The sequence below is a fragment of the Alexandromys fortis genome, unplaced genomic scaffold (assembly GCF_014885135.2).
Source record: "Alexandromys fortis isolate MF-2015 unplaced genomic scaffold, M_Fortis_MF-2015_v1.1 scaffold_75, whole genome shotgun sequence".
NCBI classification, from domain to species: Eukaryota; Metazoa; Chordata; class Mammalia; order Rodentia; family Cricetidae; genus Alexandromys; species Alexandromys fortis.
The window spans coordinates 8,016,130-8,043,291 of record NW_026067956.1 but is presented as its reverse complement, the minus strand read 5'-3'; the positions used below and the strand labels follow the sequence as shown (position 1 = coordinate 8,043,291).

Here is a 27,162-nt window from a genome sequence, read left to right as displayed (position 1 = left end):
GAACCTTGGGGTCGGAGCACAAGGATAATCTCTGCGGCTGTCGGCTGGGGCTGGCCAGTGAAGAATAAAGGAGGAAGTCCTGCTCTTGGTGGCTAGGGACAGATCTCATTAACTGAGAACAACACTGGAGTCTGATAGCCCTAAGCTTGAGGTCAGTGGGTAGGTGGACCTTGAGGATTCTGTTGTAGACTACGAATTCTGAAGCTCTAGGGAACTACCTGTCCACCGCTGCAGCCCTCCAGCAGGGTGTTCAGTATGTAGTGGGTTTGAACGTGAAGGGGACAAGTTTGTCAAGATCTCAGGCCGTGTTTTCTTACCTTATGCCCAACACACTTGGCAGGTGCCCTCCAGTATGAGGCTCTTCAGGATAACAACTAAGTTTCAGGATGGGAAAACCTCTGCAAAGCTAACTGTGGCCAGCAGAGGGCCCCTATACCCAAAGGAAGCTACCCAAATGAAGACTGCTCTTGCTGACTTCTAACCCTTGTCTAGATCAGGCTCATTCCAGTAAGAATCATAGCAAGACACAAGCCTACAAGATCACGTGACAGTGCCCTGGCACACCCACTGCAGACTCCAGTCCTACAGTACTCAGAAAGAGCCTCTCTGACACTTTATCTTTTGTTATTGCCATTTCCTTCCCTTTATGTTATTCTTTTTATTACTATTTTGTCTTTTCCCAGTATTTTAAAAATTTTATGTGTATGAGTGTTTTGTCTATGTGTATTTATGTGTATAAATGTATGTGTACAACTTGCATTCCTGAGGCCCTCAGAAGTCAGCAAAGGGCACTGGATCCCCTGGAACTGGAGCTATGGATGGGTGCTGGGAACTGAACCCTGGTTATCTACAAGAACAAATTAACTACAAAGATTCTTTATTGAATTCCAAGCATTATAGGTCAAATAAGACAGTTACACAGTACTCTAGCCAACATTCTTCTAAGTACTTCTCTAAAGTAGGTCACATCAGAGGCCATAAAGCAAGTCTGAACAAATATGAAAGAAGTGAAAGAATGAAATAATTCATTGTATCTCTTCAGATCAAAGTTCAATAAGTAGAAATCAACAGCAAAAGAACCTATTGAAATTATACAAGTATTTCTACACTGTACAAAGTACTCTTAGATAACAAGTCACTGGGTCACTGAAGAAACCAGGGAAGAAAATGACGACTTCCTTAAAAGTGGAAGCACATCCTATCAGAACCTTTGGGGTACAGGTAAGACGTCTATAGAGTTTCTAACTATGACTACTATGTTAGGAAATCACAGTGGGGCTGGGAATGGCTCAAGTCAACAACGCCTCTCCTTTGCAAGTATGAGGACCTGGGTTCGACCACCAGCAACCACATAAAATCCCAAGATTTGTCACTTGTATTGGTTTAATAAAACACTGATTGGTCAGTAGCCAGGCAGGAAGTATAGGTGGAGTGACCAAAATAGAAGAATTCTGAGAAAAGGAAAGGCTCAGTCTGCAGTTGTCACCCAGATGCAGGGGAAGCAAGATGAAAATGCCTCAATAATAAAAGGTACCAAGCCACGTGGCTACCAAATACAAGAATTATAGGTTAATTTAAGATGTAAGAGTTAGTTAATAAGAAGCCTGAGCTAATTGGCCAAGCAGTATTGTAATTAATACCGTTTCTGTTTCAGGTCTGGGCAGCCAGGAACGAACAAATGCCACCCTCCCCCTCCACCCCCAACAATGCTGTAAACACAGTACTGAGGAGGTGGTAACAAGAGGCCTCCTGGGTTGGCTGTCTGTCTAGACTAATTGGTGAGCTTCAGGCCAATGAGAAATCCTGTCTCACAGCAGTAGACAGTATTCTTTTTTTTTTTTTAACAATTTCTTTTTTTAATATTTATTTATTTATTATGTATACAATATTCTGTCTGCATATATGCCTGCAGGCCAGATCTCATTACAGATGGTTGTGAGCCACCCTGTGGTTGCTGGGAATTGAACTCAGGACCTTTGGAAGAGCAGGCAATGTTCTTAACCGCTGAGCCATCTCGCCAGCCCCCAAGACAGTATTCTTGAGGAGGGCACCAGAGGTTACCTTCAGGTCTCCATGTGCAACGTCACTGAAAAACAGTGATCTTATATTTGAGCAACTTAAAGGTGTATCTAAAAGTGTTAGAAAAACAAGAACAAGATAAACCCCAAAGCAGTAGATAAGAAATAGGATAGAAATGAGCTGGACACTAAAAGAACAATACAAAGACTTAATGAAACAAAGTAAGTTTTTAGAAAATAAACAAGATAGAAAACTATTGTTCAAAAAAATTAAAAGAGAGGGAGGATATGATCAATCAAATTAAGCATGAAACCAACACATTACAACAGATACCAACAAAATCCAAAGGATCATTTGAAGGACTACCTTGAAAAAAATCTACATTCCAAAACACTAGAAGATATGAATTCATAACATAGGTATGCTACCAAAGTTAAATCAAGAGGATATAATTAATTTAGACAGATCTATAACAAGCAATGAGACAGAGGCAGTAAGGGTGTCACAATAGCACACCAAGACCATATTCTTTCCCTCATTCTACCAGTCATACCCAGGAATAGGTAACACTAACACTCTTCAAATTACTCCATGAAACAGAAAGATAGGAAAACTGCAAAACTAATTGTGAGAAGCTGGTATTAACCCTGATATCAAAACCATAGAAGTGCACAGCAGCAACAGAAGACTTCAGACTGATTTTCCTGGTAAACAGACACAAAAAGTCACAATAATTTGCAAATTAAATTTAAGAATGCAATAAGGAGAATAAACATTATGGCCATGCTGGTTGTATCCAGGGATGCAAGGATGTTCAATGTATGTAAATCAAGAGATGTGATGCAGACTCAAGGACTGAAGTTACATCATTTCAGTCAGTGCAGGAAAACCTTTCAACAAACGCTGGCATCAGGATATAGCCTTCCAAAGGCTAGGACCTCAGTGTGCATCTGCATGCCTGGCCTACCTCTCCTCTTTACCATGTTCTCTCAGCCCCCGGAAGCATTCTCATGGTTTTCCTCTGTTCATTTTGCCTGGCTTTTTTATTGCTTTGTACAGGACTCCTTAATTTCCACACAGGTCTCATCTCTTTTCTCTCCACTTTCCCTCAACCCTTCTCTAGGACTTAATCACTGATGTTAAATAATTTATCTTTTATTGCTTAAAAAAACTTGAGAAAGTTATTTCTCAACCATTTATTATACCATGAAACACCAGTTAAATCACATGGCACTTTCTGCTCCTGCCGTCCCCGCTGCAGTGTCTGGCAGAGCTACATAGATAACCTGATGGATGATGGCTGCTTCCATGAGGCCGCCATGTTGGCTACTGCGACGCCAAATACGTCTGGGCAGCCACAGCAGTAGAAATAGATATGATTGTAGGAAAAGGCCGGGAAGGTTTCTTTTTACCAACAGTTTGACTCTTGGTGCAAAGAAGTGTTCAGTGATCAGAGATAGCCTATACGTTGATGGTGACTGCACAATGGATATCCGGACAAAGAGTCAAGGTAAGAAGCCAACATACAATGTTGCTGTTGGCAGAGCTGGTAGAGCACTGGTTATAGTCATGGGAAAGGAAGGCGTCCATGGAGCCACACTTAACAAGAAAGAGTATGAACTCGCTTTATACCTGAGGAGGTTTGATGTGTAAGCAGCTTCTTCCTTCTATCTACCAACTGTCTTCATCACCACCCCAATTATGATCACAGTGCTACCAGACTGTAGATGACAGCTAGTTTTTCTTTATCTATTTTCTAATGTCATGATTCCCAAAGGGTCATTTGTATGTTAACCACTGTGTGTAACCAACCTTTATCTGGTCATTTGTATGTTAACCACTGCGTGTAACCAACTTTTATCTGGTCATTTGTATGCTAACCACTGTGTGTAACCAACCTTTATCTGGTCATTTGTATGTTAACCACTGCGTGTAACCAACCTTTATCTGGCATCATAACTGCAGCACAATAATGATTTGCATGAAATCTTGAAATTGGGGGAAGAGGGCATGCCGAATTGGGCATCACTTTGTCTTAGGAACTAATTAATGGGATACTGATTACTAAAATAAGTTAATATTAAGCCAGGTGCTGGTTGTACAATCTCTAATTTGATCAATGTCTTTTCAGCACTTTGAGCATTTACTTGGCTCATTTAGTCTTCCTTTTGTAGCGCATGTTTGGGAGGAAAAAGTGCATGCATCTTTACTTTACTCTCTTCTCATCCCCTCCCTTAGAACTTGAGGTATTTGGTTTGCTTCCATTCTCTTGTGTAGTGCCTGGTTTATTTAACTTAATTAATACCTCCTTTGTTGACGAGCTATCAGAGAGCTGCGGTGATTTGCTTTTACTACTATGATTGCACTTGAGACAGACTCTGTAGTGTCTATAGGATACGAAGAGTGCAACTGTCAAGAGCAAAGGCACTTCCTCCCATGACCTTACTACAATAATCACGCCGATCAGATTCCCAGGGACATTCTGTCATTGCAGTAGCTCAGACTTCTTGTCTTTTCTTTGCACACCAGCTCTCTTCTTGAGTAAAATTGTAAAAGGCTGCCATTATGGATGTTAGGTTCCCAACATAACCATCTGGAGTGTGTCCAGTTTATTTTTCATAGGACCAATTTTTATTTGCAGCTTAGGTTTTTATATGAAGTTTCATTATTGTGGACTTGGCTGTCTTGTGATGTATTTTTTTTTCATATGTATTCTGTGCCATACTATTGTTAAAATGAACTGTTGCTATTGTGAGATGGGTTTTCTTTCGAATGGCACTACTTTAGGGACATTCTAGTATTTGCTTCTATTGTTTGGGCATTGTGGATAATGTACCGATTTAAAAACAAATCTTGTTGCTGATTTGTCCATTTCTTTCCCTGCACTTTGTTACATCTGGTATACAGTCTAACTCATCTGATTTAATATGCATTTAAAAATGCCATAACTATTAAACACCTTGTTTATAGACAGATTAAATAAATGTATTCCAACCAAAAAAAAATCACATGGCACAAATATCCCAGTTTCATTATCTAACACTACTTAGTTAAATATATACATAGAAATTTAACAATGATTGAAAATTACCTTTATCACCCAGGTCTCTAAAAAAAGTTGATCCACAGCGTGCTATTTTGATTCCTGATAGTACATCCTCGATATCCTTAGGACAGACACACAAGGGAAAATCTTTCAATTTAAGGTATACAAGTTCATTTTCCAGGTCACCCCAAACGAACACATAAAGCCCCAGCACTTCTTACCTTCCTCGCCAGCTTCTTGACTAGTGTTTTACCTACAACAAAGAAGAACCATGACTTAGCACTCACACTTCTCCTCCAAACTCAGGCTGCATTAAGGAAGAAAATTATTTCTAAAATGAACAACTCAATCTAGGTAAGAAATAAAGCTGGCGACTTTAGTCAATATCTCTAATGTAAAATCAGGAGCCAAAGAATTCTGAAGTGAACACAATGATACTGCAGTTTTCTGCAAGGCCTATTCTCAGTCTCTCACATGTGAAATCTTAGTCTTTATTCCGAGGGCACTGTGCATTGATCTGTGCCACATGAGTCCTTTGTTTTTTAAAGTCGGTGTTTTGGTTTCACTGATTCAAAGACGTCACTTCAATAGGGTAGTTTTGGAAAGCTGCCCTGTTCCAATCCTACAGCGATCTCTTAAGTATACCATTGTCCAGCCCAGTTTGAGGGGCGACCAAGACTGTCCCAGTTGCTCTTCACAAGGTCTTATTAGACAATAGAGACCTGAAGCTCTTCCAGGTTTTCAGACTTCTTAAAAACTTTACTATTATTATTATTATTATTTTGTGAGTGTTGGTGTGTGCATGTCACAGTGCATGCAGGGTGATCGGAGGACAACTTTCGAGAGCCCCTTCCCATCACCTTGCTTAGGAGGCAGGTCTTACATGTTTTTGCTATGGTGTGCACTCTAGCCTAGCTGGCCTGTAGGTTGCTTTTGGGTGGCTCTCCAGTCTTCTACTTCCAATCTCACTGTAGAGGCGCTGGGATTACAGATGTATGCCACGCTCCTTTCATGGGCTCTCCAAATGCATTGAAATAATAAATGTTGTCTGTCTCAACCTAGTGATGAACATTACTGTGCAGGTGTAGAGACATCTGCAATCATATCTGTGAGGTTTCATGTTACTATCCTGGTCTAATGTTTTTCGCTGAGCATTATGTGCCTGTGAGTGAAAGTTCTTGATTGTCAGGGGCCATCATAGCACGTAAGTTACTATACAATCTGCAACTGTGTCTGTAAAGTGTGTATAAAATTAGTAATATAATGATGATTACTTGCTCTAGAAAATGGTGCAATACATATATTTTAACTTTTTGTTTGCTTTTGACACAGGTCATGTTATATAGTCCTCACTGTCCTGGAACTTGCTTTGTAGTACAGGTACACCTGAGAGCAGCCATCCTTTTGTCTTATTTCATGAGTTTGTATGGCAACATGCCCAGGACTATTTTAACTCTTAATCTAACAGTGTAATTATACATATAATTATGGAGGCAGTTTTATCATTTTTAATTAAAATTCAAAATATTAACTTAAAAGAAATGGATCATAATTCAAATTTATCACAATGTTTTTCTTTTTTATTTCTTGAAGGGTAGTCTTGCTATATTATAGCTCAGGCTAGCCTGAGACTGGTGACCTTCCTGCCTTAGGGTGTGACACCATGCTTGGTCTCCTAACATTTTTCTTAAAGTTCATTACCATATATATGTTATTTTTAGTTCTCCCAGTTTTTGAAAGAGATTGCACTCTATTCGGAAAGCATGTGAGGTGGCAATACCCGGCAGTGGGAAGGTGGAAGGGAATCGAGGCTCTGAGGTGGCTTCTAATATATGATAGTCAGATGCCTTTTTTGAACTTTAAAAAAAGTCATGTGCTTTATAAAAATCTATTTGAAACTTTATGAGTTAGGTAATGTCTGTTTGCTGGACGTCAGACTGTCAAATGGTTAGCCCAGTAACATCAGTGCCAGAGAAACAGCACTGAACAGTGCCACAATAAAGTCATGAGTGATAATATACTACAAGAATTAAAGCAAGAAGTAAATTATAGAAACTCCTGAAGAAGGGAGACCTCATATCTGCTTAACTGTGTAGGTGAGTGCTTAGCATGAAGGTGTGAAATTAATTTTCATAGTATTCCACCCCCACCCCCAGATCCTAGGCTTTTGAATAATAGTACTATCCTCATCTTACATATAAAACAAACAAGTAGGACGATTTAGGTCATAATACTGCCAGCGGAAAATCTGTATTCTCAATCAGATACTGGACAACCTGACCCAAGTGAATGTAACTATAGTCTCGTCTTCACAGAACTGATTCATCAGTAACATATGATTATAAAGGCGTTTGACTGTTGTGAATAAAAATTAAAATAGAAACATTGGTTAATTCATAGTAATTACAAAATCTGTTCATCTGTATATAGGATGATCATGGAACAGAGGAGCTGGTGTTATAAGCACTAGGCTAATCTGTGGCTTGATGTGCCAGGAAGGGGTCTATGTCTACCATATCACTCAGCAGTCACAGGAGCACAGAGGCAAGATCTGGTACCAGCCTCTGCTTTATAAACATGATAGAATTAACGTGAGAGCTGAATGAAATGCTTCAACTGTCAAAGAGAAGGGGCTGGAATGTTCTGGGCACTAAGGAAGTCTTCTGGGTTAACACCTCTTTGCTGTCATATTCCAAAACAGTCAAAACTGATACTGAGAAATGAGCTTTAAAGATGGAGTAAAACTCCTTGCAGTTTCCCGTTGACATAAACACAAAAGTAAAACAGACATCACAAGTGTCTGATAGTTTTTTCTGCAGTCGGAGAGGATCAGTGCGGGCAACAAAGGACAACGATGAGCAGGAGAAATGTCTGCAGATCGTAGGAGAGAAGGGTGGGAACATTCCCGCATCTCAGGGGAGGTGCAGTCTGTCCCAAAGATTACGAAGGACACCTGTTTTTAAAGCAAGCCATGCAGCCAATCCCCAGTTGGGGATGGGATGGTGATGCATCAGGGATAAGGAAGTTTTAAGTTATTTGTCACCTTACAGGGTGACAACTAAGAATATCCTTGTTGGGCACCATCTCAAGAGTGTGTGCATGTGCTCATGTGTTTTCATTAAAGCCAGAATGAAAATGTCATATACCGAGCGACTACGAAATGGCTACTCTTGTACCATCCTCAAGTGCCCTGAGAATTCTGATTTCTGTTTGACAGGAGTAAGGGGTACAAGACTCCATAGAGTGCTGACTTCACAGCTGATACATTTTTTAACAGTGGCTTTAGTGTCCTCCTGTGCTTTGAGAACTGGAATTTCCATGTTCAACACCGCATTTGGTACAGAAGCAGCTTAGGTGTTCACACTAGCTAAAAGGAAAAAGGAATACACAATAACACTTTACTCAGCTGTAAAGAAGTCGTGTCACATGCAGGAAAATGGGAGGAACTGGAGATCATCATATTAGATGAATTAGAGCAGGCTCAGAAGACAAACACATTTTGTTTCACAAGCAGATCTTAATAAAGAGACATAAAAGAAAGGAAGAGGATGGCATGGAGGAAGAAGAGCAAAGAAAGGGAGGTGAACATGATCAAGCTTCCTAACAGGCAGATATGGAAATGCCATCTGTGACTCACTGCTCGTACACTAAATACGCTACTCAGAAAGGGTGTGATGTTCTCTGTCCATTTTTTATTACTCTAGGTAAAATTTTGCTCTTGAGATCTAAAAAAATAGTGTATTGTAGAATATTATTTTCAGGAGTGTTACTTTTGTTTATGCTGCATTTGATTAACTGTGAAGCTGTGATTCTTTGCCTGTCTAAAATAACTAATGGTCCCAATAAAGAGAAGACTGGCCAATAGTGAGGTAGAAGCAAGGTCAGGCGGGGCTGGCAGGCAGAAAGCATAAAAGGAGAAAGAGAGGAGGTGGAACAACAGAAAGAGAACAAGGAGAGGAGGACATCAGGGGCCACCTACCCAGCTATGCAGCAAGACACAGAGCAAGTAAAGAAGGCGTACAGAAGAAGAGAAAGGTAAAAGACTAGAGGCAAAAGATAATTTAAGATGACAAAAAATAAGCCAGGCTAAAGCCAGGCCTTCATAACTAAGAGTAAGCCTCCATGTGTGATTTATTTGGGAGCTGGGTGGTACTCCCCCTAAAAGCCAAAAGAGCAAAAACATATCACAACATAGTGCTTCTTGATAAATGTAACGAAATAAAACAATTTATTATTGAAAGTTGATGAGAAAATTCCCAGTTAGGCAGGAAACAGAAATCATCAGATTCTTTGTCTTAGCAGACAAATTAATAATACTCTTAAAAAGTCTTAGTGTTTGTATTTCATGATTACAAGTTCAGAAAATTATTTTAGAATCAGTTAAGAAAGACAAAAAGTTACACTCACTATGAAAATATTCATATTAGTAAAATAACTGTAGGAAATTTAAATGCTCCCATATAGTTAAATTATAGCATACTAATGAAACAGTCAACATTCTTTCAAGCAGCAATGACAGGGAAACAGAAGAGGCTGGTTATGAAGTGCACAGCAGACAACGCATGGTCTTACATCTGTAAGTGAAAAGGTGTTTTAAAGGGTAAACCTTATGGCATGTGAATTCTATCTCTGTAAAAAATTTACAGGCCAGAAAAGACATGTGCTAAGAATGCTGGTGACTACTAGGTGGCGGGCATCTGATTCTGGATGACTGCATTTTCTACTCTACAGATTGAACGGCTTCCGTTTTCAAAATGGACAGCCTTTTTTCTCACACTCTCTAACTTCACCATCTACAACACTCGGAAGCAGATACTACTTACTGCTCTGTGGATCTAGAAACAAGTCAGGAGGCTTTGGCGCTAACCCAGAGACATAGAGACTGCTTCCAGTCCACGTGACTCCATGTACTACCCTCGGCCTTAGCACAGTGACACATTCTGTGGTAAGTCACCTCACATATGTCCAATATTTCTCACTTAACTAATGGGAGTAAGTACCTCAAGGGTGCTTGGTTAAAAGCGCAGGAACACAGAGAGACTGGAACACAGAGATAAGGGAATGATGGGTCACTTCTGTGCCTTTTGCCCAGATTTCTTGAGCAATTGATAGCTGGCCCTACACGAAACTTTAATAAGGCTACTACTGACAATCACACTGTCTTTTAAGTCCAGTATCTCTTACTACTAAGGCTACTTCTGCAAGCCTCTGACATTCTTCCCTTTCTTACAACTTGAAACTGCGTTCTCTCACTGAGAGTAGAAACAGGGATGGGGGATGGTAACTACCCCTTTCCTGATGTTGTGAGGGCCTTTCCAAGAGCCTGGTTAATTCCTGCTTCCAACATGCTCCCTCTCCCTTGTCCTCTCAGGGCCTTTGTCCTAGAAAAACCCTCTCCTCTACCCACTGTGCCCCAATCATCCCCCTCAGTCCAATGTTAAAACTCTTCTCAACAGGTGTGGTGGCGCACACCTTTAATCCCAGCACTCGGGAGCAGAGACAGGCAGCTCTCTGTGAGTTCGAGGCCAGCCTGGTCTACAGAGTGAGCTCCAGGACAGCCGGGGCTGTTATATAGAGAAACCCTGTCTTGGAAAACAAAACAAAATAAACAAACAAAACTCCCAAACTCTTGTGTTGGTCACATTTCTACTAGCTGAAGGGGAGATGCACCCTCTTGGCAAACAGGGAGGGAGGTAGACAAGGCAGGGAGAGGTAAGCGGAGGTAGCTAACACGGCACAAGAGCACTCTAAATGGTTCCTTGACTTTCAGCCTCCACGTGCTCGCTTAAAATGGGTGAAATCTGTGGATGTGATCAACAGTGAGGTTGAGAAATTGAGCGATTTGGGCAAGCTGATGAAGAAGGCTAGAGAAAGCAAACTGCATACGGCACAAATGACTTGGAGGATCTAGGTGAGGCTGAATTTAGTGGCTCTAATCTGTGTGTGACTTCCCAGCAGTTTCAATAAAAGGGATATTATCAAGTAGTTATCAGAGTGACAAAGTCGCAAACCCTGTGGCTGCAGGACAGCAAAGGGGACCTTGGAATGACAGAACAGTGGATGCGCGACACTTTTATGAGGGCAGAGAATAGACACACTGGGTAGCCGGGAAAGTGGAGGATAATTAATTAGTTGTTGCTAGAGATGCAAATTTTGAAATTTGACTGTAAAATTAGGACAATTAGTAGCATGGGTTGTGAACGGTGAAAAAAATGTCACTGGAAGGGAGTGCAGCAAGATAGAATTTAAAAGGGGAGACGGTGTTCTGGAGCCTGTGCTGCAAGCAGAGCACACAGCAGAGACCCAAGCCTACAGGACCCCAGGAAAGGAGCTGCCAGTATCTATCTGGGGTGCTATGCAGAGTGCTTACATAAGCCTCATCAATTGTATTAATAAAGCATACTATTAACAAAAGGCCAAAAAGATAATGCCAGGTAAATGAGTTTAAAAATCTAATAAATCTTAGATTGCTTTGCATCATTTCATTTACCCAGAGAACATGGTTCAGTGGTTTGGCTCAGTTTATCTTTGTTTTGCTGTTCATCGTGATCCGTAGGAATGTAACCAAGATTATCTTATCCACGATGAAAAGTGAAGATGAAACATCATATGCATAAAGGATGTATTATTTGGCTTGCGAAATTACTGAAGTCTTGATTTGGCTCGGTGCCTTCTGATGGTTTAACCGCATTCCAAAGAATAATAAAAGTAGAAATGTCACAGTCTTTAATCATAGTTTACTGTAGTTCTTTGAACATATTTTAGGGGCTATTTTGGTGTCTTTTTTCTGTTCAATCTGTTATCTGATTTGCTCCGCAAGCATTTCTCTTGCCCGCTTCTGTTCAGTGATGCTACAGGCCTTATTTCTTTATGTTTCAGCTTCTGCTGTTGGGCCTGGGACAATTCAGATGACACATGTGGGAATCTGGGTACCGGCTCCTTCCTCATGGCTCACTTACTGCTCATGAATGCACATAGTCTCTGGTCAGACCGTCTTTAGTAAAGACTATGTCTCACCCTGTCCTCTAACAGTGCTAAGCACTTTAGGGAATGCCCCAGTGAGGCATGGGGCGGTTTGGGAGTTCTTGAGTTCCTTCCTGAGCTCACTAGGGTGCTGAATCCAGACAATTTGGCCCTGCTGACTTGATGAGAACCCTAGACACACACTGCTCTAGAGATCATCTTTTGAATTTAGGTTCCCATGAAGGATTAATTCCCACTGTGGGTGATTAATATTTGTTATGACCTCTGGAAAGCTCCCCATGCCTCAGTTTTGTCTCCTTCCCAAGTGTTCTTAGGCAAAGCACTCAGCACGTAGGTTGGCCTGAATCTATCCCTGACAGCTCAACTACCTCTTACCACAACCTACACCTATTTGTTTATCTTATTTTATATTTTTGGAAACAGGATTTTGCTTACTGTGGATCTTAGCTGGCCTCACACTAGCAATCCTCCAGCCTCAACTTCCAATGTGTTCTGATTACAGGCATATGCTAGTGTCTAGCTGACTGACCTGTGCCTGTTTCTGAGAGTGGCTGAAAAATCTCCATTTTATGTTAAAAATGAGGAGACCAGAAGTTTTTACTTAACCTATTTCTATCACTCAGGCCAGAGTTCTGTAGCCAGACGGAAGGACAATGGTGCTGTTCTTTCTGAGTAATGCTGGTCCAGCAAGTGAACCCCAGGTCTTCATCTCTTCTGGATACCCTCTCTGCCTTTCAAGCCATAACCCAAGAGCGGCCAGATCTCCAGTGTTCCTGGTGGAAGAGAATGAAAGGCAGAGACTCCACTCCACTCTACAAACAAGCAAATAAGGACTGCCTGGGTGGGAGAGGAGAGGGTGCTCCCACCCTTCAGTGCCCCACAGCATTCCGACTCCAGGGGCAGGCCAGGGCAGGGCAGGGCAGGAGCAAAGTTCTAAAGGAAAGCCTAGAGCACCGCTCCTCCCAATAGCCCTCAGAGCTGTGTTCCTTCTGTTGTAGGCTAGAACGAGTTTTTGTCTCATTGAGTTGCAACAGGAGGGAGAATGCCAGTCTTAGTTAAAGCACTCTAGACTTGAACATTTTCTTATCAATTTTAGCAGCTTAACTTGAATAGACATTTCTAAATTTCCTATAACACCTCAGACGCATTTCCAGAGACTGTAAATGTGATTCTTCATTTTTCTATCAGTTTCAGTGAGCAGTGGATTTATGTGTTCTTTATGCTGCTATAACAGATACTAAGTTTACTCACTCCTATGAATAGAATTCCCCATTGTGAGTACAGCCTGCTTTATCCACTCTCTCACTAGTGGACATGTGGATGGTTTCTAGCTTTTCTGCTAACCTAATGCTGCTGCTATAAATACTCTTTTGCATATCCTATGACACACCAGCAAGTATTCCTATCGGGTATGTGAATGTTGATAGAAAATTCTATAATGTTGAATTTTGCAAGGCAGTTACAAGTTGTTTTCCAAAGCAGGTGGAGCTTTCCATTTCCAACCAAGAGTATAAAGGTTCCTGGAGCTCTCCACCTCTGGTTACAGTCTCCTCAAACTTTGTTGTGACACTTGCCAATAAGAGGTGTAGAATTTTATTCCACCACAGTTACAAACAAGGGAAGAATTTATGTTCATTTTCTTGTTTTCTCTTTTGTGAAATATCTATTTCTTCCACTTTTTAATAGCTGTACAGAGGAGGGGGTGAGAATAAGGTCAAGAGAGGAGAGTACTCTTCCCTGCTTAGTCTTCTTGAGCAGTTCTAGGGATGGGAGCTAGGGCCTCACACATCCCAGGTAAGTACCTTTAGCCCTTAGAAGGGCTCTTCGGTTGGATCTAATGAGTTGATAAAGAAGTCTGTTTTATTAAATTAACATGTATGAGGAAAGCCTCACAAGAAAGTGGAGCTTGAAGAAACAACCAAAGTAAGATGCTTTGATATTTAGACAACAATCAATTTAGGAAGGACAGACAGGACAAATGGATCTCTCCACTAAGCTATATCCTAGGGATGTCATTAAGAGATATGGGGCGGGGCGGGGGTAGAAGCTAATGGAAGCTAAAGGTTACTTCAAAGAACTTGTTAATTGGGGCTGTGATGAATTACAGCAGTCACCAGTCTGGTGATCAAGGCTGTTTTTCTGGCTTTGCTTTGTGAAAGATGTCCCTCTCACAAGAATCTTTATGGCTTGTGGCATGTAGGAAAAGACAGGCCAAATAGCCCTTTCTGTAGTGACAGTTTCTCCAGTGATGTCACTCTGAAGTAATTATACTCTGAGATGACCTGACCTTCACTCTTCCATGTGCAAACTTTTTAAAATTGTAGCTTCATATTCTCTTGTTCATTTTATGTGTTATAAATAAATCCTGCCAGTTTTGAACTTGTTTCAATTTCTTTAAGGCAACTTTTGATGAATAAAGTTCTATTTTAATAAGGGTGAATCTTGTTCTTTTGGTTGGTACTTTGTCTTATTTAAGAAATGTTTATCTCAGGGAGACACACACAGATACACACACTGCCAAAAGGAGAAATGACATACACGTGAATCACCGGAGACTCAAATACACATATTAGTAATTGACAGACGGCTTAGCAGGGTGCAGCTGAGCAGAACAGCACCCTCAGCAAAATCTACTGATTCTCATAAGGCTTTCATCTTTTGTGAGAGCAAACTCTGGCTATAACAGTCTAGAATGAGTTTCTATTTCATAGAACTGGAATTGTCAGTGAGGGGTAGGTTTTTTTTTTTTTTTTTTTTTTATAAAAAGATGTGTGTGTGTGTGTGTGATGTTATGTGTGAGTGTTCTGCCTACAATGTATATCACATGTGTACTTGGTGCCTGTGGAGATCAGAAGAGGCCACTGGATCCTCTGAAATAGGAATTACAGAGTTGTGAGTCACCATGTGGTGCTGGGAAATTGAACCTGGGTCTTCTAAAAGCACAACAAAACTTTTAACTGCTGAGCCATTTCTTCAAGTTCATGTCCCTATACCTAGTCTGGGCAGCTTAAAACAGTATGATTCTTGTTCCAGGAATCCCAGACTTCCAGTCTTTGGGGAATCTGTACTCAGGAGCACAAACCCACACATAATTAAAAATAAATCTTAAAACTATTATTATTAAGCCAGGTGGTGGTGGCGCACGCCTGTAATCCCAGCACTCGGGAGGCAGAGGCAGGCGGATCTCTGTGAGTTTGAGGCCAGCCTGGTCTACAAAGGGAGTTCCAGGACAGGCTCCAAAGCTACAGAGAAACCCTGTCTCGAAAAACCAAAAACAAACAAACAAACAAACAAACAAAAAAACCCCTCAAACTATTATTATTATTGTATGTGTGCGCCAGCACATGCCATGGCATACATACATGTGGGGCTCAAGGGACAACTCTGTGGAGTTGGTTTTTTCCTTCTACTCCACGTGGCTTTGAAGGATTAAAGAACTGAGCGCTCTGACCATTCAAGCCACATGAACTGCTCCTCTTCAGGAGTTTTTAATCCCTCAAGTTGGTCTATACTGAGATTCTAGCAGCTAATCAATCATTCTTAAACTATTTCTGACATAAAGTCCTGGTAGATTCTGGGTGACTTCTTATCTGAGCAAACCCTGACTGACCCTGTGGATCTATCTGTTTCTAGTTTTAGGTCAGGGTCCCCAGGGACCTCAAGTCTGCTGTGACCCTTGATGGACTTGAGTTGCTGATTTTATAGTTTTTAACCTTTTTTTTTTTCTTTTTCTGCTGTGAGGACAGAAGTGATAATGTCCAAGTTCTGTTCATGTCAGAAGTTAAATTACTTTATTATTTATTTACTTGTTTGGTGTTTNTGTGTTTTTTTTTTTTTTTTTTTTTTTTGAGATAGGGTCTCAACTATGTAGCCCTAGCTGTCCTGAACTCACTCTGTAGATCAGCCTTGAACTCATGGAGATTCGCTTGCCTCTGCCTCCTGAGAGCTGGGATTAAAGATGTGCGCCACCACGTGTGACCCAAACTATTTTTTAAATCTTTGATTAGTATCTTACTATATCAATGTAGGTCAACATTTTAAAAGTTTTGACACTGCTAAACTTCCTTCCATGGGACTTTATTAAAATAATCAAAGCACATTTTTATTACTTTATTTTCTAATTTCCAAACCTTCATTGTTCCCCCAAGATGAAGTCTACACAGCCCTGCCAAGTACACATTCCTTGAGTGGGTGAGCCGTCACTGAGATCTTTTGTACAATTTAGCCCTTATTTATTCTTCAATGTGATCTCCAAGAAATGCCCCAAGCTCTCCGTCTCCAGTGACTGGGGGAGTTCCTGTCTCCAGGATTCTTGAGAGTGTTTACCTGCTTTTGCCCTGGTCAGCCTTTCCCAGTGCACTCCACCCTGCTGACTGCTTACGTTGTGCCAGCACGAGAAGGTTCACAGCACTGTGGCACACCTGGGGTTTCTGCCATCGTGGGATAATTGTGAGCTTACTGTTTATAAAGTCATTGTCCTTTGTTATTTTAATTTTGGTTATATTTTTTCAGAATTTTTCTACTTACAGCATAATAACATAATAACTGATATATGGCTTTCCTTAATAATTAGTCTAGTTTATTTTTCCTCTCAATTTAAAACCTTAATTCCACCAAAAACTAATAATATTCAGTCAAATTATTAAATAATATTTTTAGTGGCATCTTAAAAACACTTTTTTAATTAAAAAAATCTGTACAAAACAACTACTTCTAAGATAAATACATATGAAAGTTTATAACTGTCATATCATAACAATAAAATACACAAAACACAGAATGGTGATAATTCAAATGCAAAAAGCTGTCACTAATCTTGAAAACAGGTTTTTCAATGCTCATGTTTAAGTTTACAAAAAAAAAAAAAAAGTCACTCACGCTCCACTTGCTCAAACATTACTGAAAAGAGGAAGTCTCGGGGTGTCATGTAATATTCTCCCTCATGCTCCAGGGATGAAAACTGCATGAACCGCTGTTTACGTAGAGAAAGTTTCTCTACTGATCCCACGTCATTTTTCTAAAAGAAAAAGAAATAATAATTAAAAAGTTTTTCAGTATCATTGCCAAACTGAGTTACCTCTAGAATTACCTTTAAAGAGTGAGATTTCATAGCCCCCAAGGTTTATATTAGTCATTTAATAAATATCAACTAAGTCCCTACGTTTTTAGACACTGAGTTAAAATACCAATTGAGACTAATTGGAGGGAAGTTACTTTCAATGGGAGCATGACATTCACAAATGTGTAAAGTCACTACCATGGCGGGAAGTGACACAGCACAAATGGGAGACAGTGGCGGCAGGTGGGTCCTTAGGTAAGACAAAGCAGTCCTCAGCAGGGACACTGACAGAGGCCACAGGAGGAGTCAGTGAGCCCTGTTCTCTGGAGGAGCAGAAGGCCACTGTCACCATGGCGAGGAAGAGAGTGGCGAAGACAGATGTTCTCCTGTGAGGGCTCTGTTCACACAATTTTGACTAGCACCGTGCAGAAAGGACATGCACACGCTGCTGATGCTGGAGTCTCTCAGGTCTTAGGGTTGAGCCTTCCCAACGGCTGGAGGACAGCGCTGAAACATCCTGCGCTTGCTGCTCCACTCAAGGCATTCAGCCTTGAGTTCCCATGTCATCTTCCTACACACGGATGGGCCTTGTGCTGGGCAGACTGCGACATGCAGTTGACAACACTGGCGCCCATGTGGAGCCTTGACACATGATATTGTGCTGCTTTCACTGGGCTACGCATGCTCCAGGACACACCACCTACTTTTCATACTCAGCACCAACACTGGGATTTACCCTGACACACAGGCGATAGACAGTGACTGCTGACTCAAACCTGGTGTAGGAATTCCTTCTGCTTGTGTGTTGCTTTCATTAGATAATGAATAAAGAAACTGCCTTGGCCTAGTTGATAGGACAGAACTTAGGTAGGCAGAGTAAATAGAACTGGATGCTGGGAAGAAGGGCAGACAGAGATGCCATGGATCTCCTGCCTGAGACGATCGATGTTGGTTAGAATCTTGCCAGTAAGCCACAGTCACATGGCTATACACAGATTAGTAGAAATGGGTTAAATTGAGATGTAAAAATTAGCCAATAAGAAACTAGAACTAATGGGTCAAGCAGTGTTTAAATGAATACAGTTTCTGTGTGATTATTTCGGGTGTAAGATAGCTGGGTGGCCAGGACGATAATCAGCCTGCTCCTCCTGTTACACAAACCAAAATGGAAGAAAAATGAATTCTGGCTGCTTAAATCTCTTCATATTCAAGGCCACCAGAGACTTCTTTTGGCTGATGTGAATTCCTAACTAATTCTCTCCCCTGAAGTAGACAACAGGCTTGCTAAACATCCAGTTTTGCTCCTTCTGCATTCTATTTAGTGCCGACAGCATACCTACAACATAATGGACATCAATGCTACTTTGTCCATACACTGTTACCATAAAAGAACTCAAAAGGTGAGGAGGGAAAGCAATACCTTGCACAAGCTGGGAAAAGCGTTACCCTAACCTATAACCTAGTCCAGGGGCAAGTTTTAATTACATGCATCATACTCATCCTAGCAACCAGAAAATGGAATCATGGTAATATTTCTGAATATTATATATAAAACACACACACACATATATAGCAAAACATCAGCATTTATACATAGCAATATACACACATCATTTTGCTTACCAAAGAAAAAGCAGTGGTAAGTCGGACAAACATTAATTTCTGAGGAAGTTCTATGTGCTTTGACAGTGAATTTATGTGTATGTCCAGGAACGGGAGGGTGGGCTACAGCAAAACCAGAAACCTACCTGCATTTGCAAATCCTAGGGATTAGAACAGAAAGAGGCTAAACATGAGACTGTGTTGTGACTATATAGAAGAATTTTTAAAGGCATATAACTAACATTAACTTATAGACTATTAAGAAAATAGCAAAACTAATAATCACATCAGAGAAAGTACACTCTCAAACCCTGAAACACTATCGGTGCTTTTCTAATTTCTGTATCAAAGTTGTTAAATTTTCCTTTTTTTTGGATATTTCTTTTTGTTTAAATTCTTTTCACATCTCAACCAATTATCTAGTCCACTACTTTATTCAACCCTCTGTCTACTGGTCTTCTAAAGAGGGGCAGTTTACGTTCTGGTTTTCTGGCTGTCCTCTTCCTTGTAGCGATCTTACTTTTCCTGGTCTTAACTAACATGTAGGAAGTAAATATACAAACCGGCTGCTCTCTCATAGCAAGTTGTGTAAAAGATACCGTATTTTTCTCTAGAAGGTTTAGTTCTAAAGGTTTCTCTATCTCGTGGTTATTTTTTATTAAAATGCACATTTAATTAAAAACAATGTGAATGTGTACATATGCCACATGTGTGGGTGTTCACAGAGGCCAGAAGATGGTGTCACATCCCCTCAAGACACGGACAACTGTGAGATGCTTGACATGGATACTGGAATCCAGCTCCAGGCCTCTCCAAGAGCATCAAGTGCTCCAAACCATGCATGGTTACCATTTTCCATGAGTCTCTATAAAGAGCATCAAGTGCTCTAACCATGGTTATCATTTTTCATGTCTCTAAGAAGAGCATCAAGCACTCCAAAGCACAGTTATCATTTTCCATGAGTCTCTAAGAAGAGCATCAAGAGCTACACAATCTTTGTCTCTAGGACTCTTTCACTCACACAGAGTCACATTTCCCAAGAGCTAACCCTTTAAGAAGTGCCATTTTATGGAGCTGGATAGCTGACTGGATTGCTTGCATCTACTTACATTTTGGCTAAATTACTTTCTAGTGAACAATATTATTAGATAAAGGTAACAAGAATCTTTTTACTAATTTCTGAACTTGAAGTTTGCACAGAACTGTAGGTCACGCCCACAAATAACTTGCAAATGTGACTACAACCATGATCCCCACCAGCAGTGACTGGAACCCTTCAACACCCTCTACCAACACCCTTACAGTTTAATTTGGTACGGTAGCTTTCTGAGCTTGTTACTCCCTAGTATAAACAAACCCATTCTACTAGCACAAAGCCTTCCGATGCCATTAGCATCCAACCTCTGTGTATCCTCTCCACTGCCTCTCTCACAGAGATTGAGAACTCTGCTGTCAGCAGTCAACAGTACCCTTTATTCCTTCTATGACGTATACAATGGCTGCTCCCAGCTCCCATCTTACTACCAATCTTCCCATAGCTTTACCCTCTCTGAGCTCAACACTTAATTGAACATCTACTAATTCCAGAAAAACACTAGGAGTCAGAATGCAAATGAACCAAGGGGATAATTATGTAGCAGAAAATGTCAGCAGCAATGCAGTAGATAACTATGTGAGCAAGATGCACAAGGCAGGTTGGGAGCATCTTTATAAGCATGTTCTCTCTAATCCTCAAAATACCCAGTTGGAACCAGTTTTTTCTTTTAAGCACCCCTGTTTTATAAAGAAAGGGATGTAGGATTGTTAAGGTCAGCCAGCTTGCCTAGATTAACACAGTAGGTAACTGACGGCACAGCCCATATGGCACCAACCTCAGTCTCCAACACGTTCCCATAGCAGCTCCTATGAGAGAAGATGCAGTGCAGTACGTTTCATCCAAGATGCGGATATAAGCTAGAGTCTAGACACTAACTAAGGAAAGGACTAGAACTGGCCATTCTCTAAGTTCAAAGCTAAATGATGCCCATTTCCTAACTAGTATGTATTCCTTCCCTGGTTATATCAAATTTAAGTTGAGTAGAACGTCCTGAATAGATTTGTTTGCTATTATAAAATTTAAGCGGGGGGGGGGGGGGAACAAGGACTTTTGTGAAATTATCACTTTCCAAATTAAGATACCAACACAGTTTTGATTGGGTTATTATTATTGTTGTTATTATTTATCAACCAGTAGTCAAATTTTAAAAGAAAAATTTGAAGGCTCACAATTGCAGTTTGTGTGTATTGTATATTTATGGTTATTTTATAGAATTTGGATTGACTTGCCAATGCCAGTTTTATTGTGTTCGTCTTTTATTTTGCTTTACTTCATATTCATAACTATCCTGAGCAAATCTCAAACCTACTAGATGGTTTCAAAGATCAATAAAGCCAACATTCAGTCAGTTATGATATTACCAAGAGGAGAAAGATGCTTTACTGTGTGGTTTTCTAAGGATGTGCTAGTATAACAACCGAATTCTTTCTGCCTCGTTTTTTAAGTAGCCCACCAAGCCTGGGAGTAATGCATAGCAGCACACTGAGCTGCTGTTTTGTGTACAATAGAAGTACAGTTGATATTTACCACCCACCTTTTTTTTTTAAAGAAAATTCTTATTTATTTTTATTTTAGGTGCACTGGTGTTTTGCCTGCATGTATGTCTGTGTAAACATGTTGGATTCTCTGGGACCGGAGTTACAGACAGTTGTGAGCTGTATGTGGGTGCTGGAAACTGAACCCAGATCCTCTGGAGGGCAGCTAGTGCTTTCAACTGCTAAGTCTTCTCTCCAGCTCTGAGATTTCTTTATTAATTCTGAAAAACTTGCTCTTTTTCATACGTGCTGCTACGGTGGCTCCCACCCCCACTAGTTCCCGTCCACTCCCATCAACCCCTTCCCTTACAAACCTGCCTTTCTCACATTCAGTTCTTTTCTTTTTGGTCTTGCTACACACTGAGTTTATCAAGGGCCATCTGTGTGACCAGGAGTTTTAAATTATTCATTTTACCCTGGCGGGCTCACCTGTAGGCCCATAATTGAAGACAATGCCCTTCCCCAAAATTTACTAGTAGCCAAAAGTTCAGCTGTGTGAACCTTCTCCATCCATGACTGATGACAGGCTTAGTCTTGTACACTTAGCACAGATAACTTCTGCTGTTTTTTTTTTTTTTTAAGATTTCTGTATTATTATTATTGTTGTTACAGGATTTCTCTTTGTAGTACTGGCTATCCTGAACTCACTGTGTAGACCAGGCTGCTCTCCAACTCAGAGATCCACCTGCCTCTGCCTCTGAGTGCTGGGATTAAGGCTGTGTGCCATCACCACCCGGCTTAACCTCTGCCTTGTGGAGTCTATTTGTAATAGCTGTGTCATGCACAGAAGACAGCATTTTGCAACCCTTCTTATATTCTTTCCGAAACTTCTTGTTTTCTGAGACATGGAGATGGTGGCATAAATGCTCTGTTTTTGTAGGAGACTGCTTGTTTCCTGGCCACTCAGACTCCTGTAATAATCACAGAAACCATATTATTTAAATCACTGCTTGGCCCATTAGCTCTTCTCTCTCTCTCTCTCTCTCTCTCTCTCTCTCTCTCTCTCTCTTTTGGTTTTTTGAGACAGGGTTTCTCTGTGGCTTTGGAGCCTATCCTGGAACTAACTCTGTAGACCAGGCTGGTCTCGAACTCACAGAGATCCGCCTGCCTCTGCCTCCCAAGTGCTGGGATTAAAAGCGTGCGCCACCATCGCCCGGCTCTAGATTTGCTAACTCTTACAACTTAATTTAACCCATTTCCATTAATATGTGCATCACCACGAGGTTGTGGCCTACGAGCAAAGTTTCAGCACATCTGTCTCTGGCGGCAACTCCATGGCTTCTCCTTGACTACATCTCCTTTCTTCCTGCATTCAGTTTAGTTTCCCCTAAGTTCTAAGGGCTAAGTTCTGCTCTGCTATAGGTCCAAAGCAGTTTCTTTATTCATTAATGGTAATCACAGCATACAGAGGGGGAATCCTACATCACTGTTGAAGCCTGAATGTTGGGTCATCACTTATTTGTACAGTCCTGAGTTTCTGTATTCACCACAGTCCTTTGCAAAGAGAACTGTCTCTGATTAAGGTGAGTATAGTATTTGTCTATGGGGATAAATAAAAATATTTTAAAGGCAGTTTGATGCCATAACAACTTATGTAAACAACTGTGGTTAAGTACTCTAGGAACTTGTAGCCATAGGATTTTGACTGTGTTCACAGTGTCAGGAATAAGGTCTCCCTTGTGAAGCAGGCTTCAGATCCAGCAGAAGCAAATGGTTACCACCATAATGTTTGTGCCATTAATACCTGTGGGCATGCATTGCCTTGCAAGTTGGTACTGTAGCTTGTAGGGCTCACGGACCACCGACGGATGCCTTTTAGCCCCCAATAGCATGCATAGCTCCTTCTGACAATGTGAAAGCTTGCCAGCAGAAGGAAGTTTCTAGCCCAGTTTTAGTTTAATTTCCTATCTTACAACAAAGGTATGTGGTTTCTTCAGTAATGATATAACCCAGAATTTTAAGAGTTAAAAAGATCTAGGAAACATCTAGTTCTATTCTGTGCAAACACCAGCATCACAGCTTTTGAGTTCCAGACCATGAGATGTGCTTTAGCGCCTTAAACAGTTTTGCAGAAGGCTTTGGTGGGAAGCCACACTCTTCCCTGTCAGGTTCTTTTGTTTCTTCGCTCCTTCCTTTTGTCTGTTTTTGCCTGATCTCATGTGCCTGAGTTCACTTCACCCATTTTTCTTTGTTCCTCTTCCTCATAGATATGAGCTACCTGAAACAGGGTTTCTCTGTAGCTTTGGAGCCTGTCCTGGAACTAGCTCTGTAGACCAGACTGGCCTCGAACTCACAGACATCTGCCTGCCTCTGCCTCCCAATGCTGGGATTAAAGGCGTGTGCCACCACCGTCCGGCAAGGTGGCTTTTTTGTTGTTGTTTTCAATACCATAAACTAACCATACTGCTTTGGGTACTGATTTCCTTCCTCTTGTCTCCTGTCTTCCCTGTCTCCGATGATGTATGATTGCAGCAGGCTGGATTTCATAAATGAGTGAGGCAAAGAAAGCGGCCTGCAGACTCAGTAAGCACAACCAGCTCGGTTTGGACTGAGAAGAGGTGTAACAGATGTCAAGATGTCAAAACTGCACCTGAGAAAACCAGGTGTCTCGTGTAGTATGGGTATGTACTAGTTAGAAATGTTCACGAATCCATGTTCAGGTAGTTATTTCAGAGCCTGCTGAATGTATTGCCCTGAAGCACACGACAAAAAAATGTACAGAAGGTAAAGCAGTATACTGTTAAAAACCACAGTTTTTTCTCTGTGTGTATGTGTAGAAGCACAATTGTGTGTGCATGTGTGGGGATGTCAGGAAATCTTAGATACTGTTCCTTAGGAGCTGTCTACCTTTTTTTTTTTTTTTTTTTTTTTTTTTAAGACAGGGAGTCTTTACTGGCTTGGGGATCACAAATTTGGCTAGGCAGATTAGCCTGTAAGCCTCAGGGATCATGTAGTCTCTGCCTCCCCAGTACTGGATTATACGTACACGCTATCATGCCCAGCTTTCTAAATGTGGGTTCTGGGACTTGACCTCAGTCCATTCTTATACAGCTTGCAACTTATCAACTGATATCTCCAATACCAATGATCACAGATTGTGACTTTCCCCCTTAATATATCCAATAGCCATCATATATAAAGATACTTGGGCTTATAAAGAAATGCAGAAATAGGATGTTTCATACCATGACCCAGCACTTACACTTAATATACAGATTCAATAAAGTTGGTTATTTAGTTACTGAAAACATCCTATTATAAATGCTCGTTTTACACTGAGTTTCATGTAAATATTAATATCCACAAACTCATAATCATGGGAACTGGAGTATGCTATGACACCTGAACCAAGTCTGGGTTCTAGTAAGCCCATCACTAATAAAGAATAAGGTAAAGAAAACTTACATGTGCCTTAAAGAAATAACAATTCTGTTTTCTTCTGTATGTAAAACAAATAATATTACTATGCTCCTATTTTATCTTTGAGATTATAGAATATTTCTCCCTTCCCTTTCCTCCCTCCAAACCTTCCCATAGGCCCCTACCCATGGATTCTCTGAAGGAAAGGGGACAAATGTTTTAAATGTCCTGTCAGTGATCCTCAGGGCCAGAATCTCACAAGAAGTGATGTTTGTGCTCAAGACAGAGAGGCGAGCTGTAAAAACAAATGCAAACAAACCAAACCAACAACTGGTAAGCAGTTCTTCCTTCTTCCTTCTGCTTCTTGTTCAGCTGAGCTACGGAGTATCTTGAGGTCTGCTTTGGCTGGATGGATGAAAAAGCCTGTCACAAGCAAGCTAAGATATGCCTGTAACCCCAGCTGTAGGGAGGCTGAGACAGGCTATGTGTCTGTCTTAGAAGACGCGGCTAAGAAGCCATGCTGGAAAATGAATGCTTGCAAACATCAGGAATGGTCTGGTACAGTGAATTCAGTCCCCCTCCCTCAAATTCCATGGGGTAGCAGCCCATAGCCTTTGAGCCACACAAAGCTCTTCATATTGATTTCCAAAGTGGAAGGCAAAATTAATGATAAACAGTTGGCATTCCATCTGCCTACCTGTTTACTTTTTTGCCACCACCTCAGTCAGATGGTATGTGTGCATACATATATATGCACACACATATATACACTTATTTACATATACATGCATATATACATACATATACACATACACACACATATACACATATTAAATTCTTGGACAGATGTTCAATCTTTACAAACTCCCAGAAGTGGGGACCTGGGAAGGTAAAAGGCAGAGTGATATTGAGACACTGTTAATTTTACAAACAAAAACAAAATGAACTAAACCAGAGTGACGGCACATCATTTCTGTGGTATAAAGGAACCAGTGGAAATTCTTAATTGTTCAGATTTTATACAAAGTCCAGCTCCACACTTTTATTTTGATAAGAGTGTGACACGGTTGTAAATCTCTTTGAATGTATGAATCTAAACGAAAGGAGTGGGATACTTAAGTTTCTTACACACTAAGTCTGAACCATTTGTGTAAAGTGTTTCTCATTAACATTTTCTATTACATACTTCATTTTAAACTTCTGTAAATATTTATTTTGCTGTAATTGTTTTCAAACTTTATTATAAAAACACTGCAAATAAAAATCCCACATATTGAAATTTACCAGTCCCAAAGACTAAACAACACATATGTAAATACCACACAAATATCTCCTGGGTCACAGCCTTCACGATACAGTCCGTTTTTTACTGAGCACAATACATCTTTGAATGCATCACCCCACATGTTTGTTTTTTAAGTAACAGAATGTGTATTTCACACTGAAAAACCATATAAATGCTGGAGTCCAGCACGTTAAACAGCTGAGGAAGAGCAGTGCAGTGGGGCAGGAAAGAATAAAAACACACGGCTGCGAAAGTTTGGGCCAGGCAAGGTTACCAGAGCCACCCAATAGCCCCTATGCACATACGTGGACAACCTTCAGAAGCCACAGAAAATGCTGCTTAAAATGTAGGAGGATGAGAACAATAGCTTAAAAGCACTTAATGTAAATCTTTTATGAGAAAAATACCTTCTAACAAATGAGCCAGAATTATCTGGAAGATTCACTAACATGACAGACCTCACAATCTACTGTGCTGAATGACGTCAGCATCACTGGCTGACTCATGAGACAGCCACAGTACTTTGTAGAGTGCACGCTATAGACAAACCAGGGCTTTGCTTATATAAACTGCAAATGATTAGAGCTATGAGTGAAAACAGAACGTCTTTCGGAAAAGTACAAGTAGACAGAGTTCTACATTGTCATGAATAACTGCTACACGTCAAATAAAACTAAATCACAAGGCACACACGCTTTCATCTTCCCAATAATGTCAACACACAGTTTTTAAGAGCTCACTATTAGTTCATTCTTTGTCATAACGAGGCACCAGAAAAAGAATCTTTGTGAGCAAAAATTCAGTGTGCTGACACACAGATTTGGGATTTAAGATAATCAAGAAAAACATGACTGAAATTATATCCTAGGATTAAATCAATTGCTTACAAAAATAGTAGGAACCATAGAACAAACTCTTAATTTTAAGCATTGTACTTTGTATATAAATTTCAGTACCAATGTTGCTGCTCATGCCTAAAATCCTTAAGCACCAGGGTTGCTTCAGAGATACTGGACCCTGATCAGCATTGGAGGGCGTTGGAAGCTCCAGGTGTTACTGGCTTCCCTTCCTATCCACTTATTTTAGAGAAGAATCCAAGAAATAAAATCTGGGACCATCAGATCTACATGCTAGTTTTCTTCAACCCAAACAAAACAAAACAACACAGTGTATTTT

At 40.6% G+C, this 27,162-nt stretch overlaps 1 protein-coding gene and 1 pseudogene across 1 annotated transcript in view; one reads left to right on the top strand and one right to left on the bottom strand.

Annotated features, from left to right (window-relative positions):
• Micu2 (mitochondrial calcium uptake 2) overlaps window positions 1–27,162 on the bottom strand; it is an 86,375-nt gene that overhangs the window by 36,420 nt on the left and 22,793 nt on the right. The window contains exons 2-4 of the mRNA XM_050152166.1: window positions 16,928–17,066; window positions 5,287–5,318; window positions 5,111–5,186 (exon numbers count right to left, since the gene is read on the bottom strand). Coding sequence (XP_050008123.1) covers window positions 5,111–5,186; window positions 5,287–5,318; window positions 16,928–17,066 — 247 coding nt within the window. The remainder of the gene's footprint in view (window positions 1–5,110; window positions 5,187–5,286; window positions 5,319–16,927; window positions 17,067–27,162) is intronic.
• On the top strand, window positions 1,168–3,973 carry LOC126507686 (profilin-2-like; annotated as a pseudogene).